Here is a 15,794-nt window from a genome sequence, read left to right as displayed (position 1 = left end):
ACCATTCCCCCATTACCTACTATAATAACCTCCTGTCTTCTGGGAAGGCTTTTCTCTAGATTTTGGAGCGTGGCTGTGGGGATTTGTATTCATTTAGCCACAAGAGCATTCGAGAGGTCAGGAACTAAAGTCAGACAAGGAGGCTTGGAGTGCAGCCTATATTCCAGTTCATCCCTGAGCTGTTCAGTGGGGTTGTGGTCAACCCCACTGAACAGCTCAGTCTCAGTTGTAGTCTCAGTTTGTTCCACACCAACCAGCTTGTTTTGTGCACAGGGACAGTGTCATGTTGGAACAGGTTTGGGCTTCTAGTTCCATTGAGCAGACATTGTAGTGGTACAGCATACAAAGGCATTCTAGACAATTGTGTGCATCCAACATCCACCAACCATCACTGCTAATTTGTTTACAGCTTATGGCAGACGCCCATATCCAAAGTGATTTACATTTAGCCTGACATTATACAGCTGAGCAGTTGTGGGTTAAGAGCCTTGCTCAAGGGCCCAGCTTGACAGTGCTGGGATTTAAACTCATGACCATGGCCAAAAGTCAAAAGTCTTAACCACTGAGTCACCACAACATCAACACTAATCACTGTTGCCTGTTCCTCCCATGCATTTCTTCATACTTGAACTCAGTTCTTTACATTTACAAATAACAAAAACAGGTCTTTCCCTAATAATCACTACTGGGCTTCACTTGTTAGAAATTATAGCAGTTTGTAAATATTGGAAGTGGTTGGTCTTACATTTTCTAAATATGTTTGATTAGTATATATATATATATATATATATATATATATATATATATATATATATATATATATATATATATATACTAATCAAACATATTTAGAAAATGTAAGACCAACCACCACAATATATATATATATATATATATATATATATATATATATATATATATATATATATATATATATATATATATATATATATATATATTGTTATTTTCTGTTAAAACTCCGATCGATCCATATGCAAATGAGTCTTTGACGTCATCTGGCGAATTTTAGCGCGAGGCACTTTTTCCTACTCCCAGACGTCAGCGTTGGTGCTTCAGCCCGCCGGATGACGAAGGCCTTCATGTGACATATCACGAAACATGTATTCACACGGCTCACTTAAATTCGGATTCTAACTATAATATGCAATGAAGTGGTCTGGTCCATGTATATATTAGGTTCTTACATTTCTCTTATTAAGCTAGAATGTTGCGGTTTTGTTAATCAATATTATTTCCAGAAGGGGGTTAAAAAGGCGTTAATGCGATGCAAATTGCTGTCGCTTGTCCTCTGGAGGTTGGAGTAAATTTCTCAGAGGACAGAAAGCCCTGACCTCCCTCCTTATTCATCCTGCTTGAAGCCTTCTATTCTAGTGCACTTCATTGAAAAGCGACATTGAAAGCGAATCCCAGCCGCCGTCATCGTCCTCTGTGCTTTGTCTGAGACACACAGAGCGGAGGCTGGGCTTTAATAAGCGCTGAGCTGCGGCCCTGTTGCTCATATCATCCAAACACGGCACCAAGCTCAACTCAGACCACGTTCTTCAGTAATGGGTGAGTTATTAATATTACTTTTTTTTCCCCTCCTCCTTTTTTTGATCTTTTGGGATGAGTGTTATTTTAATTTAATATGAAAAGTTTGTATGCTTTAGCAGCCTGCTGTATGTAACATTGTTATGGTCCAGTAAACTGAATGAAACACATGAAAGTGAGAAGGCGAGCAGAGTTTTTAAATCAGTTTAACTGTTTACACCTTAAAGTGTTTAAGCCATGAATGCTGGAAGTAATAACCCCCAGATAGGGTTTGTGTTCCTGTTCAACCTTCTTGGTCTAAAAAAACTTATTCCACTTTTATGGCGGTTGTTTTATCTTCACTGTGATTGTGAAGCTAACATCTTCAGAAAGGGCTCCCTGGATGCCTCGTGCACAAACATTGATTTTCTCGTTTCCACGAAAAAGCCCGTTGTTAAATTTACATTTATTGTCTGTAGAAATACAACTTGCTGAGGTTGTAAAAGCTGAATGAATGGAAGGGTGAACATAAGATCTGTGAAAATGAGAAAGAAAGGGGAAAAAAAGATGAGGAATGTTCTTCAGCCACCATTATGCAACTAAAATTTTCACTTGTGTGTGTAGATGTTCTGAAGTTAGTCCTAAAACCCTGCCATTCTCTCCAAGGGCATCGTTGGTTTTTGTTGCATCCTGAGAAGGATCTACCAGCACTTCCCCCAGCACCCTTTCTGCACCCACAGTCACAAGCCGTCACCTCCCCTCCCCTCCCATCCATGCCAGCTTTCAAAAGTAGATCTGTTTGTGGCCGAGGTGCCTGTGGCCTTTTGTTTGCGTCAACATTGCTTGCCCTTGTGCCCCCGAGCTCCTCTGAGACAAAGAGCATTGTCAATGGAACCACAAAAGGAGCCACTCTCCCTTGGTGCCTTGGTCCTCCCTTTTTTCTCACACTTTGTGGGCTGTGGTTCACCCCAATCTTCACTTCACTAAGAAAAATCCCTGCTTGTTTGTAACGTATTCGATAAGAAGTTTTATAGACCCAGCTGGAGCAAGTGAATGCCTCAGTGTTCCGAGCACAGGACAGATATTCACTCATTGAAAAAATTATGAATAGTATATCTGTGTTAATTTGTACTATTTTCAAACCATTGTGATTGGTGTCACCCCTGGAGAGTCGCTGGTGCACAGGGAACCATACAATACTTGTATTGAGCAAACATGCCTGTATCAGAATGCTGAGCTAGGATTTTGTTACATATTATGCACAATGAATGTAGTAAATGCCTTTTAACGAGAAAGTTACTCGGATAATAAGAAGCTAATAAAAAAGGCAGTGAAGCTTGAGGTAGTTTCCTAGCTTAGGAAAGGGAGTGGGGAAAAAAAAACTATGCAATACAAGCAAGCCTTGGTATTATAGAAGGGAAAACAGTCCGATGAGGAGATTAAAAGCATATGTTTTTGTGTGTTGTAGGTTGTTACGAGTGCTGCATGCGGTGTCTGGGAGGAGTGCCCTACACGTCTGTGGTGGCAACTCTGCTTTGCTTCTCTGGCATCGCACTGTTCTGTGGCTGTGGGCACCAGGCGCTCACGGAGACTGAGAGGCTTATCGAGACCTACTTCGCCCGCAACCTGCAGGACTACATCACTCTAGCCTACCTGTAAATGCCATGTAATTCACTTTCCATGTAATGGAAAGTGCTCACCTAGGATTGTGTATAGAGAGCATGTGAAATGTCCTCGTCTAAGCTAAATGGAGCCATTTCTAACAAGTATCTGAGAGAAGCCTCTAATGATATTCATTCTACTGTGGAAGACCAAAATTGATCCATTACTAAAACTCTAGAGACCCTTGATGCATATACTTTGTCTTCATCTATGATAATACATAGAATGAACATTTTTCAATCTCTCTCTCTTTCTCTCTCTCTTTTTCTCTTTTCAGTATTGAATATTTCCAGTACATTATCTATGGCCTAGCCAGCTTTTTCTTTCTCTACTGCATTGCACTGCTGGCTGAAGGCTTTTACACAACCAGCGTGGCAAAGCAAACGTTTGGCGAGTTCAGGAGCACCGTCTGTGGCCGCTGTCTCAGTACAACAGTAAGGGCTGTGTGTTTGTGTGTATGTGTGTTTTTCTATAAAGGGTGTCTTGATTTGTTTTACAGTTTATTGGAATTGTGTCATTTCCAGAGTAACTTTTGGCTTGAAATTGTTTTTTTTTCTCTCTAATAAACAAAAACTTAGCTTGACAGAAAGTACAGTCCCAATACAGTCTGTGTGTTTGTGAGAGAGAGCGAGAGAGAGAAGGTACATCAACTCACGTGCTGATTTTTATTCACAGTTTATTGTGATCACGTATTTCCTGGCCGTCATCTGGCTGCTGGTCTTTGCTTTCTCGGCACTTCCTGTCTACTTTTTCTACAACATGGCTGCGACCTGTCGCACCATCGACTTTCTCACTGAGACGCCCTCAAGCATTAATCAGCTGTGCATGGATGCCAGACAGTTTGGTAATGAACTCACACTTGATGCTTTTAATATCTTTATCACACTTGTTTGCCTCCTGACAGCTCCGGGATTTCATTTGGCCCTTTTGTAATGCTGATTAAAATTCCAAGGTTGTCTTTTGGTTGCTGCCATAATATCTGTGAAATTGGCCGATTATTAGGACACTTTGTGTGTGTGTGTGTGTGCATACAATGGAGAGACTGGGCTCTGATGTGTTGTCTTCTAAACCTGCTTACAAATATTTCATCAAATAATCCATTTTTATTGGAGGTCAGCAAATGGACTTTGTACAGTCTTGAGAAAAAGAAAGTATATCCTCCATCAGTTCTGTGTTTCTATATATCAGGGCCCAAATAACAATTTCCTTATGCACTTAAATAGCTTTGAGTGACCAAAAAAGGCAACCGATTTCAATATGTGGTCATTTTTCAAGCATTTGGAAATCAGATGAAATTAATAAATAGTCCTGCAATGATATTACGACAAAACATTCTGACTAACTCTAGAAAAGCAGAACTTGTCATGTTCTGGTGTGTGTCTACATCGTGCCAAGAAGAAATTAAATGTTCCTGTTCAGTAAGCGACTGTCAAGCATGGGGGGGAGGTTGGGCTTGTTTTGCAGCCACAGTACCGGGGAAATTTGCAGACATTGAAAAAATGTTCACCACATAGTATGTTCTTTAGACAAATGTGAGGTCAGCTTTAACTGGGTCTAATGGATCTCAAGTGATTGTAGGCTAAAGGTGATTCTAGATAAATATAAGGATACCACCTGGTTTCTGAATGTTGGTTTAACATTTTTTTCTGAGGAAAAAATATGACTGCATAAATAAATCTGATGTGTTTGTTTTGTTACCATGTCATCTGAGGTTATTTGTTTGCTAATAGAAGTGATTTAGATCCTGATAAATAAAAATTCTAATGCCCATGATGGTATCTGTTTGTAGCTTTGATGCATCGAGTTGCCATATAATTTTTATTGGCTTTGCATTACATAAGATGAGCTTTTTATATCTCCAGGTTTACTTCCATGGAACACGTTGCCAGGAAAGGCTTGTGGAATGACCTTGTCCAACGTATGCAAAACACGGGAGGTAAGTGATGCCTGCGGGCGAAATGTGATTCTGTTTCTCATCGTGAATCCTCAGAGGATCAGCCTCGATGGCTTGCCAGAGATAGATCCGACGTCAAACATTAGTGCTTACACCCATTGTTCTGTTCCACAGTTTTTCTTGACCTATGACCTCTACATTGCTGCCTTCGCTGGAGCTGGGATTACGTTATTGGCTCTGGTGAGTAACGAGGCCAAAAACCACAGTCTGAAATGCTGCAAACAATTAGTCGTGTGTCCCAGTGATGGTGTAACACCGCTGTAGGTGGAGAAGAATTCAAATCCTCCATTAGTTATGAGCTCAGCTGCTTCTGCCCAAAAAGAAAAGAGCACAGCGGTTTTGTGTATTTTTCTCAGCAGTGTGAGAATGTCATGACTGTATGATGTGTCTGCATGTGACTCCTCTACACACAAGATTCTCGTTAGTGCCAGCATGGGCGTAAAAACCACAACAGGGCGAGGGTTTAGCTTTTGCATAAACAGGCACTTGGATAAGTTAATAAAGACGTGACAGGGTGATATGACACAGCACAACATGAAGCAGAGTTACTCTTACCATCCCTAAGTGGATAATCTTCGAATCCCAGCATGTTCTTAGTGTTTTATTCTTCTTATACCACAGCAATTTGACTGGAAGTTTAAAGTTTGAATGAATTACATTAATGAATGGAATTAATTGTATCTATTCATATAATATTATTGTGGAATATCTGTGAAACAGGGTAGTTTTTGTCATCACTACAAATTCTACTATATACTACATTCTATAAATCCTTACCAGCCATGCACAGCTGCTTAATTTTAAAGTTATGAAGACAAAAAAAAAAAAAAAAGCATCATCATATCATATTACAGAGAAACCTGGAGATTTATTCTGTAGACGTGTGGAAACCTATCACCAGTTAAAAGGGGCTACTCCTTCTGTACATTATTTCTATATAAATGTACGGCTGTAAATGTTACGAGACTTCCTATAAATGTTAAGAAACCTCGCTTTCTAGAAAGCTTCACCCTGTCAGTTATTATACCTTTTTCTTTCTGAAAGAACACGTCTCTACTCTTTTTATTGTTCGAGTTCGATTATGTGGAACATCCACCATCCATTCACAAGTCCCTGTGAATGACTTGTTACTATAAAAAACAATAACATTTTAAAATGAGTGTATTAATATAAACCTGTGATTGAATTACAGCCAGGTCGACTGTCAGTACTACTGTGGTGGAAAATTAAACAACACCTCTAACCAATCCGATTAGAGAATTCGCTGTGGTATTAAATAGTGCAGTTGTTGTTTATTATTATTATTATTATTATTATTATTGTTGCTGTTTTGCCGGGTAGATTATTTTTCTTTACAATATTTAGTATTACAGGGTTTTAACTTCTGCTTGTTGTTTTGGATCTAAATAAGCGCAGTGTTGTCATTTAATATCCTTTTTGGTTATATTTTGCTATTCTTTCAATGATAAACCTGTCACTCACGGTCACTTCCTGCTTGGTTGTTTGTCCTCTCTCCTTTTTTTTCTCCGTAGCTCACATATACAGTCTCCACTACCTATAATTTCGCCGTTCTCCGTTATCTGGGGAGGAAAGGCTTAGCCGCACGGTGTTAAAGCTCTCTGTCCTTTCCTGCAATCCATGCTGTTTCTGTCCACTGTGCACCGTATGGAAGGACAGAAAGGAATTTCTTCACCTACCTGTTCAACACCTCTGTTTCTCCTTATAAGACTCTGACACACTGTATAGCAGGCCAGCTGAGCGTTTGTCCAGCAGGTAATGATGTAAATCTGAACCATGGAGGCTAGTAAACTCTCTTCTGTTGTTTTTCTTGAGGCAGGACGACAGATTATTAGATGACCGTTGATTGTAACACTGCTTTATTGTGTGATTGTAGTGCCACAATTTTCAGACATGCTGTCTTTAATATAGTGCCTTTTTCTTCCCTGATGGACAAATGACTCAGTTGGATAGGAAGCACAGGGTTGCATGGTGTTTGGTAAAGGATTTGTTATCATCTTTTATCCCCCCCCCCCTTTATTGTTTTAATATATCTTTAGCTGTTTATATTTTGTGATTTTAGCATTTTCGTCTTTTCTATACAAGTGCCTACATCCATTAAAAGCTGCGGGATGTTAGTTTTTCCTTCAATCCCATCCGACATGGATGTTGTCTAGTGTTACTCTGTAGTTAAATAGCCAATTTAGTTAATTATTATTATTTTTTTTACATTTATTTTAGTTAACAGAAATAACTGATTTAAGTCATCCAGTGAGAAACTGAATCGCGCTTATTATTGTTATTATTTTGCTTTTTCTTTTGTATTTACTGGGATGGACATGCTGGGTGTGTTGCTACGGTGATAACCTTTCACATCTAGTCACCATGGTGTCCGACATGCCAATATGGACTGACTTGCCGTGACCTCAGCACTTTTTTCTCACAGTCCTGGGAATAATAAGAGTCGCGCCCAATTTTGAGACGAACCTTGGTTTGAAACTAGGGGGAGGGCGAACATCCATCAGATCAGTAGTTTGGAGTTTCCTGAGAGACTGTGATATTTGCGATGCTGTGTGTGTTGTCTCTAAAGACTGTCGAGTCACTCGGTGATCATTTCCACTATTTAACAACGACGATTTCTTAAGACATGGTGAGTGCTCAGTCTCCCCCTAGTGTCAGCTGTGTTCATCTCAAATGCACACAGTTCTCCATCTTAAAACACAGCATTTGTGTCCATCCCTGTAACTATCAGGAGAAAATAGTAGTTATTGTGTAACACTATTATTTTAGCTATTTTTTTTTTTTAAATCTAATCCTTATTTACATTTTATGCATCAAATTGTTGTTTCATGCTACTAGCAATATTTGTTAGAAGTGTTTTTGTAAGTCATATGGCCAGTGCTTTTTTTTTTCTTTTCTCCTCCAGATTTTGGTAATAAATAAAGGAAATCAGATGAGGTCTATCATTTTGTGTGAGAAAAAGGCTTTCAGTGTAGACCCACCAGGTTTGTGTAGAGGATGTGGAGAGTTTCTTTTTCTCTTTGGCAGATTCACTGTCCTCTGCACCTGGCCAAGTGGCAGATTCTACTAAGAGACAAGCGATACAGAGTGAAAGGGGAGAAGAGAGATGTGCTGTTCAGCAGGATCTCGAAACACCACAGTGGCAGTATCAGTTCTCCTTACGCCGCCAAGCCTGCTGATGCGTGATTGCATGATTTCCCCGAAAAAAAAAAAACACAGGCCTATTGCGGATATACTAGATGTTAAGCAAGTATGTTTAGTTTGAAAGCAGAAATGGACCTTTTATAGTAAGTAGTAAGCATCACATGTTATACTGGATGCTGCTATGATAGTGCTTTAATTTCAAAGCTTGCTTGATTTTCAGTTTTGGTTTTTTTAAAAAGCTTAAGTCTCTTAATGGCCACTTTAAGTATGATGTAATGTGAGGAGCCCTGTAAAAAAAAAAAAAAATACACACCTTCATGGTCCTCTAAATGGGTTCGAATTATTATTTTTTCTTCTAAGATGAACATTTTCTTGTCAGTGAAGCAAACGACACAGTGTTAGTCAGTTGTAAGGTTTATTCACACCAGTATTGGATGTCTGCCAACTGAATTAGTTCAGTTTGTAAACAAACGCAGTGCTGACTACCTTTATTGCCGAGACGGATACGATGCCAGGTGCTGGGCTGGACGGTTGAATAGATACTCGCCCATTCACCGGCATCATTATACAAGTTGAGCTCCATTCCAAACACATTAAGCATGATCCTGGAGTAATGTACGTTAGAAACATCAAGTGCAACCCACATTCGACATGAGCAAAGCCACTGCTTACAGTCAGTGCCGTAATAAATAGCTGGACTCGTGGCAGATTTACAAAGCAATACTTTGTCAGAAGTGTAAATGGTTTTCCAAGGTACATAAAACAGCACACAAAAAGGTAAACATGGATTATTGCAACATAACAGAAATCCAGGTCTTGGTTAACAAACCACAAAATCATATACAGTACAGACTTTTTTTTTTTTTTTTAAGGAAACGTTAAAGAAATCAAAAACCCATTTCAATATATGCAACAACAAAACCTATAAGGAAATTAAATGAAATCCAAACAAGGTAATAACGTTAAAAAAAAAGGATCCAAATCACAGTGAGCACAACTTATTCACGTACCTCAACGTATAATGCTATCAGCTGTCGGCAGGTCAATGTTTTCCAGTACAGAGAATAAATAGTGATGGAGCGCTGTGTAGCATGTGAGAGGAAACATCGTGCCGGAACTGATGCTGTTTCACAGTGAACCATTCTCATTAAACCTCTGTGATAAAGAATCTGTGATAAGTGGATGGAGATTTGCGACTTGTATAGGCCACCACACACACACCGCTAGCAGGATAGTCGAGTAAAGCTTTGTGAAGTTTACATGCAAGAGCAAGCAAAGGCAAGGGCCAAACTTCAGGTTAATGCGATATGGCCACTTTTGTTTTTTTTAGTTAGGAGAGTAAACTTTGAGTGGACGGAAGGACTGATGAGCTACATCTGTTGCTTCAATATAGGCAGCAATATTAGATAAATTCAAAATTTTCAGGGTTAATTTACTCATAGAAAGACCGGTCAATATCTAATATGGGGTTGGGGGTGGGGCAGGTGTTAAAATGTTAAACACCTGAACAATATCAAAATCCTGTGTACCAAATAGGTCTGAAAATACAGGACTGTGCACAAGTACCTTTTGCAACACAAGTTCAAGACACCGGGGCAAATGTGCTTTGGTTATATATTTTTTTCACATTCAGATTCAGCAGAGATTATTAATAATTATTTTGCCATTTAAAAGGAAAAGGCAGCAAAACAAAGGGACGTAAAACTGCTGACCCAGACCACAAGCGTTCCTGATGGTTAACTGCTACGAAAGCAAATTAGTGCTGACTTAAGACCAAATCTTAATACATTACTAGGCTCTGATGTGACTGCACTCTGTAGAAAGGGCCACAGCTTTTCTGATTAAGACAGCCCTTATTTTTAGTGTGACGGAGAGCTGGTACATGCTTCACAACTACTCCATTGTCAGGAAACCTTAAAACAAAGATCATCCTGTACAAACCGTACCATAGCGTTTGTACCTTAAGAAAAAGAGCGGAAATTAAAAGTGCTTCATATTTATACACAAACAATAACATCAACAGGAACTCTGTGGTCAGGCTACTGTATATCTTCTTCACAACAGAGGAGGAAACACACACTTTCAGATAAAGGAGAAACCAGAGCTTCATGATGCAAATAGGAGCCTCTTGACCTCCTGGAAAAGTTATGATAGAAAACCCTGTGCAGCACAAGAGCTTCTGGCAGGAAAGCGTTAGAGACAATAGCATACCATCGACAATATGTGTGCAATTTCTCCCGCTAATCAAGCCAGGAACAATGCGCAGTCAAGGTTATGCTGCATCCTTATCGTACCGTTGTCCTTTTGTGAGTGTGGGCAAAGATTAGGTTAATGCAGCAAGAAGGTTAATGCAACACAGCAACTTTTTTTTTATCCTTAGATGTTCCAGTGTGTTGTCTTACATACACGCACACAAACACACACACCAGTGACACTGTATGGGTTACAGATCTTACTCAGTATAAGCTCAGACTGAGCATACACCCCTCCTCCATCATACCACTGGCTCTTTTGGAAATGCAGGCAGAGAAGCAGGCCATAAAATACCGTACCAGTAACACTGTATGAGGACCTCTCTAACACCTGTACCTAGATAAGCCTAGAAAGTCCCCCAGTCAAGACTATGCTCTGCATCTACTCCCTTTTCATTACATTGACCTTTGCAGGAGCAGGCAGCAATGAGGAGCATCTAGAAGGTTAACACCATTTGAAGCCTTTAATCTCAGTGAGATCGTCAGCAGCAGGAAGCGCGGGATGACTTGCGGTTGCCGTGCAGGTCAATGGTGCTTCCGAGCAAAGTGTGATCGACGTGATCCTCGCAGGCCAGCACTTCACGCACAGCGGCCTCAAAGGCAGCACTTACATTGGTGTCGTCTTTTGCGCTGGTCTCGAAGTATGGGCAGTGGCCGTTCTCCTGGCACCAGACGCGTGCCTCCTCCTCGGGTACCTGCCGTTCTCCGTCCTCGACCTTGTCCACCTTGTTTCCGAGCACGACGAAGGGGAAGCGCTCAGGCTCGCGCACATCCGAGTAGCGCACAAACTCCTGCTTCCAGGCACTGAGGTTGTGGAAGCTCTGTGCGTCGTCCACTGCAAATGTTAGTAAGCAACAGTCGGCGCCGCGGTAGAACGGTGTGCGTAGGCTCCTGAAGCGCTCTTGACCCGCAGTGTCCCAAATCTGCAGCGTGACAGGACGGCCGTCCACTTCCAGGTCGCGGTTCAGGAATTCCACACCGATGGTGTGGAACGAATGCGAGTCGAAACGGTCGCTCACATAGCGGTTCATCAGCGAGCTCTTGCCCACGCCGCCATCACCAAGCAGGATGACCTTCAGGAGGAGGCTCTTGCCGCTCATGATGCCAGAGACGGCAGGCTCAACGTGACCTACACAGACGCACACAAACACGCATATTGTATACGAGTCATTGTTAATACTGCTGCTAGCTCATTTTTAGCAACTTTACTCAGGTTTAGTAAAGACTGCTGATAGTCATTTGAAGGTTGTTAAGTCCCAGAAGTGAATCCCTGAGCAAGTCTGCTACCTGGGGCTGTGACAAGCAATCAATGAAATCTAATAGCAGTTGACAACACATTTCATTATTGGTTATTTCATCTGTGTTATGAAGCACACTGTGGCATGTGCTGTGTCACTTTTAGACTAAAAACACATCTGAAGGAAAACGACAGATTCTTAAAACAGAAGATACTCTAAAAGATGTCATTACGTAAAGTAATTTACTTAATTTTAAATACATGTTGTGCATCAAGTCACCATCCTGCATTCGATTCCTCACACAGCTGACCTTAAAGCTTTGGAGTCGTTTCCACAGACTGTAAATTATTTGACTTTTACAAACAAGTGTTTCGGTTAGCAAGGAAGCAAGTGGACGCAGGGCTTTATATATTTAATCTGACTGGTCGGAGCTTGAAACGCAGTTTAAGACTGGTTACTCTCCTAGTGATTGCCCTACTGCCACAACCCTTAACTCAGACTGCAATGTTGACATGCAAAAATAATTCTCCCTTCGTGATGAATAATGTTATTGCTAATAAATTAAATAGATCTAAAATCTGTATGCCACATTATTTCACAAAACTCTAACCTGCTTGCAAATTGATCCCCAGCATGCTGAATAAATCTCTACAGAAGAACGCTGTGTGAACTAAACAGCCTTGGTTCTGGTGTGTTTATCTGGCTGGATGACGCTGAGACTTTGGACCGGGGAAACCCTCTTATACGACACACAGAGATTGGCAGAAGACAGTAGTTTGTATTTCACAGAAGAATAAAAGAAATATTCCAGCTTTTTAGTCAACAAATCTCTGCGTACCCGCTTACCTGTAGTGAAAATTATTATGCTCGCTTATAATGGAAGTCTGAGGGAAATTGAAATTAATTTGTGCAAATATTCCACATTTATTTAAATCTTCAATTAAATGCTTTATATATTAAACTCGAAATTTGTATAAACTATTCTTTCCCACAGTTAAACAAATTACACCAATAGATTATAGTTTTAACATTTATTTATTTAATAAGCGAAATCTTCCAACTTTACATACACTATAGTGCCAAAGGTTTTGGGACACCACTCCAAGTCATTGAATTCAGGTGTTGTTTAGTTCCAGTGAAAGGAACTCTTAATGCTTCAGCATACCAAGACATCATAGACAATTTCATGCTCCCAACTTTGTGGGAACAGTTTGGGGATGATCCCTTCCTGTTCCAACATGACTGCACACCAGTGCACAAAGCAAGGTCCATAAAGACATGGGAAGAGTGAGTGTGGTGTTGAAGGAACTTCACAGAGTCCTGGCCTTCTGTCCAACATCAGTGCCTGACCTCACAAATGTACTTTGGTCAAAAATTCCCACAAACACACTCCTATACCTTGTGGAAAGCCTTCCCAGAAGAGTTGAAGCTGTTATAGCTGCAAAGGGCAGGCCAACTCCATATTAAATTCATGTGTATGTAAAGGCAGACATCCCAAAATCTTTGGCAATATAGTGTCTTTTTGTCAGAAATCACATGTGAACCGGAGTACGAGTTAATTTACAGGGGTAATTCAAGTCAGGTTTTTCAATCAAAGGGATGGCAATCAGGTGTGAGTTTATCAGGCCTTCCCATGTTTCCAGAACTCTTTGGCTCTTTATCATCAGTATCTAGTCTTCATCAAGCAGGTTCATGAAAGTGTACCGTGCTTCAATCAAAGGAGACTCCTGAGGACCTCAGGAAAAGAGTTATCAATGCTCACCAGCCTGGAAAAGATTGTAAAATCATTTCTAAAAAGAGTCTGGTCTCTACCAATCCACTGAGGCAAAAGCACAGGGAACACTATTACAAGAAATCACTAAGAACTCTAGGGTAACATCTAAAAGACCTACAGGCCACTCTTGCATTGAGTAATGTCAATTTTTGAGTCCACAAACAACAAGAAAACAACAAGAACAGTGTCCATAGCAAGATAGCAGAGAGGAAGCTCCTACTCTAAACACTGCTGCCTGTCTAAAGTTTGCTAAAAACCATGTGGAAAAACAAGTAGCCTAATGGAAGAAGATTTTTATAAAGAAATAAATCTAAAATTAGACTATTTTGCTTAAATGAAAAGTGTTATGTATGGCAGAAAAACAAACACTTAATTCCAACATAAGGAACCTATTCTCTTCTGTGAAGCATGGGGATGGCAGTATCATGGTTTGGAGCTGCTTTCCTATCTCGAGTCCAAGACGGCTTTCCGTCATTGGTGGTTGATGGATGGATTCTTAATTGTACACGTTCTACAGAATCTCAGGGTATCTATCCGTTAACTGAAGCTTAACCATGCAGCAAGACAATGACCCTAGGCACACAAGAGAGTCTACAAAGACATGGTTAATGCTAACATTTAAAAAACTTAACTTTCTGCCATTACCAGGTCAGTGTCCAGACCAGACCTAATGCAAGGAAGCCCACCAACATCATCAAGCTGAAGCATTTTTGTATGGAAAAAAGAGCCAAAATTCCTCCAGTCATTTGTGCAGGATTAAACACTATTTACTGTAAAGTTTGGTTTAAGGTACAGCTGCTCATAGGGGATCCTATCAGTTACTGAAAGCAAAGGTTCACATACTTTTTTCCCCAACAAAGATCCTTAAATGTTGGATAATTTTGCTTGGCAATACATGTAAAAAGTACAACGTTCTGTTTTTTTTTTTTTGGTTTCTCTTTATCTAGTTTCAGGACTTGATCTGATCACATTCAGGGTAAATTTATGCTGAAATACAGATGTTCACAAACTTTCACGCAGCACTGTGTTTCATGCATCTGGGTACATAAACAGATGCACCTGAGTTTCTAACTGATGCTACAAAGACACATAGGAAACATCTCTGGGGGAAAAGAACAAGTAAATAGACTGACTTTGTGTTGGAAAGTCGGATGAAACCCTGAGTACTATTGGGGAGACATTATTTTATGTCGGTCTCATTGTAAAACCTTTATAGGTTGAGTATCTTAGTAGTTGTGGATTTGTTATACGATCACGATAAATATTTAATGTCAGAAATCATGGACTGCCCTGTACAGCATCTACTTGTAAGTGTGTTTGGAGTAAACAGGTTTATTGGATTTTTTTCTCTCTCTCAAAGTAGTCAATAAAAAAATTCCACATATAGAACAGGTACAGTGGAAATAAACTCTTCATAGCAATTCTGATAGATTCTCTCATTGACACTGCAGTACAACAGTCAGAAACTACACGACCTGATGGCAATAAATGCTTATTTATTTTTCTTTAAGTTTTAAGCCCTGGATAAATAACGAGTCAGTAAATAAGAGCACTAAAACAGGGTACAGTTTCGCGCATGCGCAAACACGACTGACCAACACTGTTTTTAGCTTGCAGTTGCTAAAACTGTTCTAAGCATTTCGACTAGGTTCTTTATCGAAACCATCACACCGAAATTGTCGTAGTATTATTTGGTATACATGTTCAGGTTTTTCTTGTTGTTAAAACCATTTTGGCCGAATAAAACCATAAAACCCGCATGCTAGCGTGAATGTTAGCTAGCTACAGCACATCATCCACCGCAGTGTTCATTACCGGTACAGGACTACTGACGCTTTGTGCGACAGTCATGATTATATTCTTAACTCAACGTAAATATATTAAACCATAACGGTACGCTGCATGTCTAAATAAAAAAGAAAGGTTGTGAGTTTATGCACTTTTTTTCTGATATGGTCTGGAAATTACCTCATTGTGTATGTCACGTCCCTGCTGCTGAGATTTGACGCGCTCGCGCTCCTGCCTGCGTGTCCCTCGCGCGACTGCCCTTGGTCCTAAAGTCCGCCCAAGCTTGGGAAGATTACACTGTGTTAGATTACAGCTTTACAGACCAAAAAAGCAAAAACCAATTATTTCTAAACAACACTATTGTAAATTTCTACATATTCTCTCTAATTTTTTTCCAATTTTATTTCTTCTCATTGTTTCTTTAATTGTGATGT

General features: G+C 40.1%; 2 protein-coding genes across 4 annotated transcripts; one reads left to right on the top strand and one right to left on the bottom strand.

Annotated features, from left to right (window-relative positions):
• Positions 1–1,007: 1,007 nt before the first annotated feature.
• On the top strand, positions 1,008–8,588 carry plp1a (proteolipid protein 1a). Of its 2 annotated transcripts, none has more exons than XM_058396321.1 (7): positions 1,008–1,572; positions 2,999–3,185; positions 3,470–3,626; positions 3,868–4,036; positions 5,055–5,128; positions 5,261–5,326; positions 8,192–8,588. In XM_058396321.1, exons 1-7 carry the CDS (start codon positions 1,569–1,571, stop codon positions 8,348–8,350), a joined length of 816 nt encoding a protein of 271 aa, XP_058252304.1. In that variant the 5' UTR covers positions 1,008–1,568; the 3' UTR covers positions 8,351–8,588. The 2 variants fall into 2 exon arrangements, with proteins under 2 accessions (XP_058252304.1, XP_058252303.1); XM_058396320.1 differs by having other exon boundaries at positions 1,039–1,572; positions 6,679–8,587.
• A 113-nt stretch (positions 8,589–8,701) lies between these two features.
• On the bottom strand, positions 8,702–15,651 carry rab9b (RAB9B, member RAS oncogene family). Of its 2 annotated transcripts, none has more exons than XM_058396674.1 (2): positions 15,541–15,651; positions 8,702–11,689 (listed from the first exon to the last, which is right to left on the bottom strand). In XM_058396674.1, the coding sequence occupies exon 2, from the start codon at positions 11,658–11,660 to the stop codon at positions 11,043–11,045; it is 618 nt and encodes a 205-aa protein (XP_058252657.1). In that variant the 5' UTR covers positions 11,661–11,689; positions 15,541–15,651; the 3' UTR covers positions 8,702–11,042. The 2 variants fall into 2 exon arrangements, with proteins under 2 accessions (XP_058252657.1, XP_058252656.1); XM_058396673.1 differs by lacking the exon at positions 15,541–15,651 and adding an exon at positions 12,409–15,505.
• Between the last annotated feature and the right edge of the window lie 143 nt (positions 15,652–15,794).

Source organism: Hemibagrus wyckioides, linkage group LG08 (assembly GCF_019097595.1).
Source record: "Hemibagrus wyckioides isolate EC202008001 linkage group LG08, SWU_Hwy_1.0, whole genome shotgun sequence".
Lineage (NCBI taxonomy): Eukaryota > Metazoa > Chordata > Actinopteri > Siluriformes > Bagridae > Hemibagrus > Hemibagrus wyckioides.
The sequence above is the reverse complement of the archived record's forward strand: the minus strand, read 5'-3'. Positions and strand labels throughout refer to the sequence as shown.

Excerpts from the sequence above, each read along its gene's own strand:
- plp1a (XM_058396321.1), top strand. Across the intron at positions 4,037-5,054 it reads CATGGATGCCAGACAGTTTG|GTTTACTTCCATGGAACACG; the intron begins GTAATGAACTCA and ends TTATATCTCCAG. Across the intron at positions 5,129-5,260 it reads ACGTATGCAAAACACGGGAG|TTTTTCTTGACCTATGACCT; the intron begins GTAAGTGATGCC and ends TCTGTTCCACAG.
- rab9b (XM_058396673.1), bottom strand. The coding sequence starts at position 12,433 with ATGCTGGGGATCAATTTGCAAGCAG. Across the intron at positions 11,690-12,408 it reads GGGGATCAATTTGCAAGCAG|GTCACGTTGAGCCTGCCGTC; the intron begins GTTAGAGTTTTG and ends GCGTCTGTGTAG.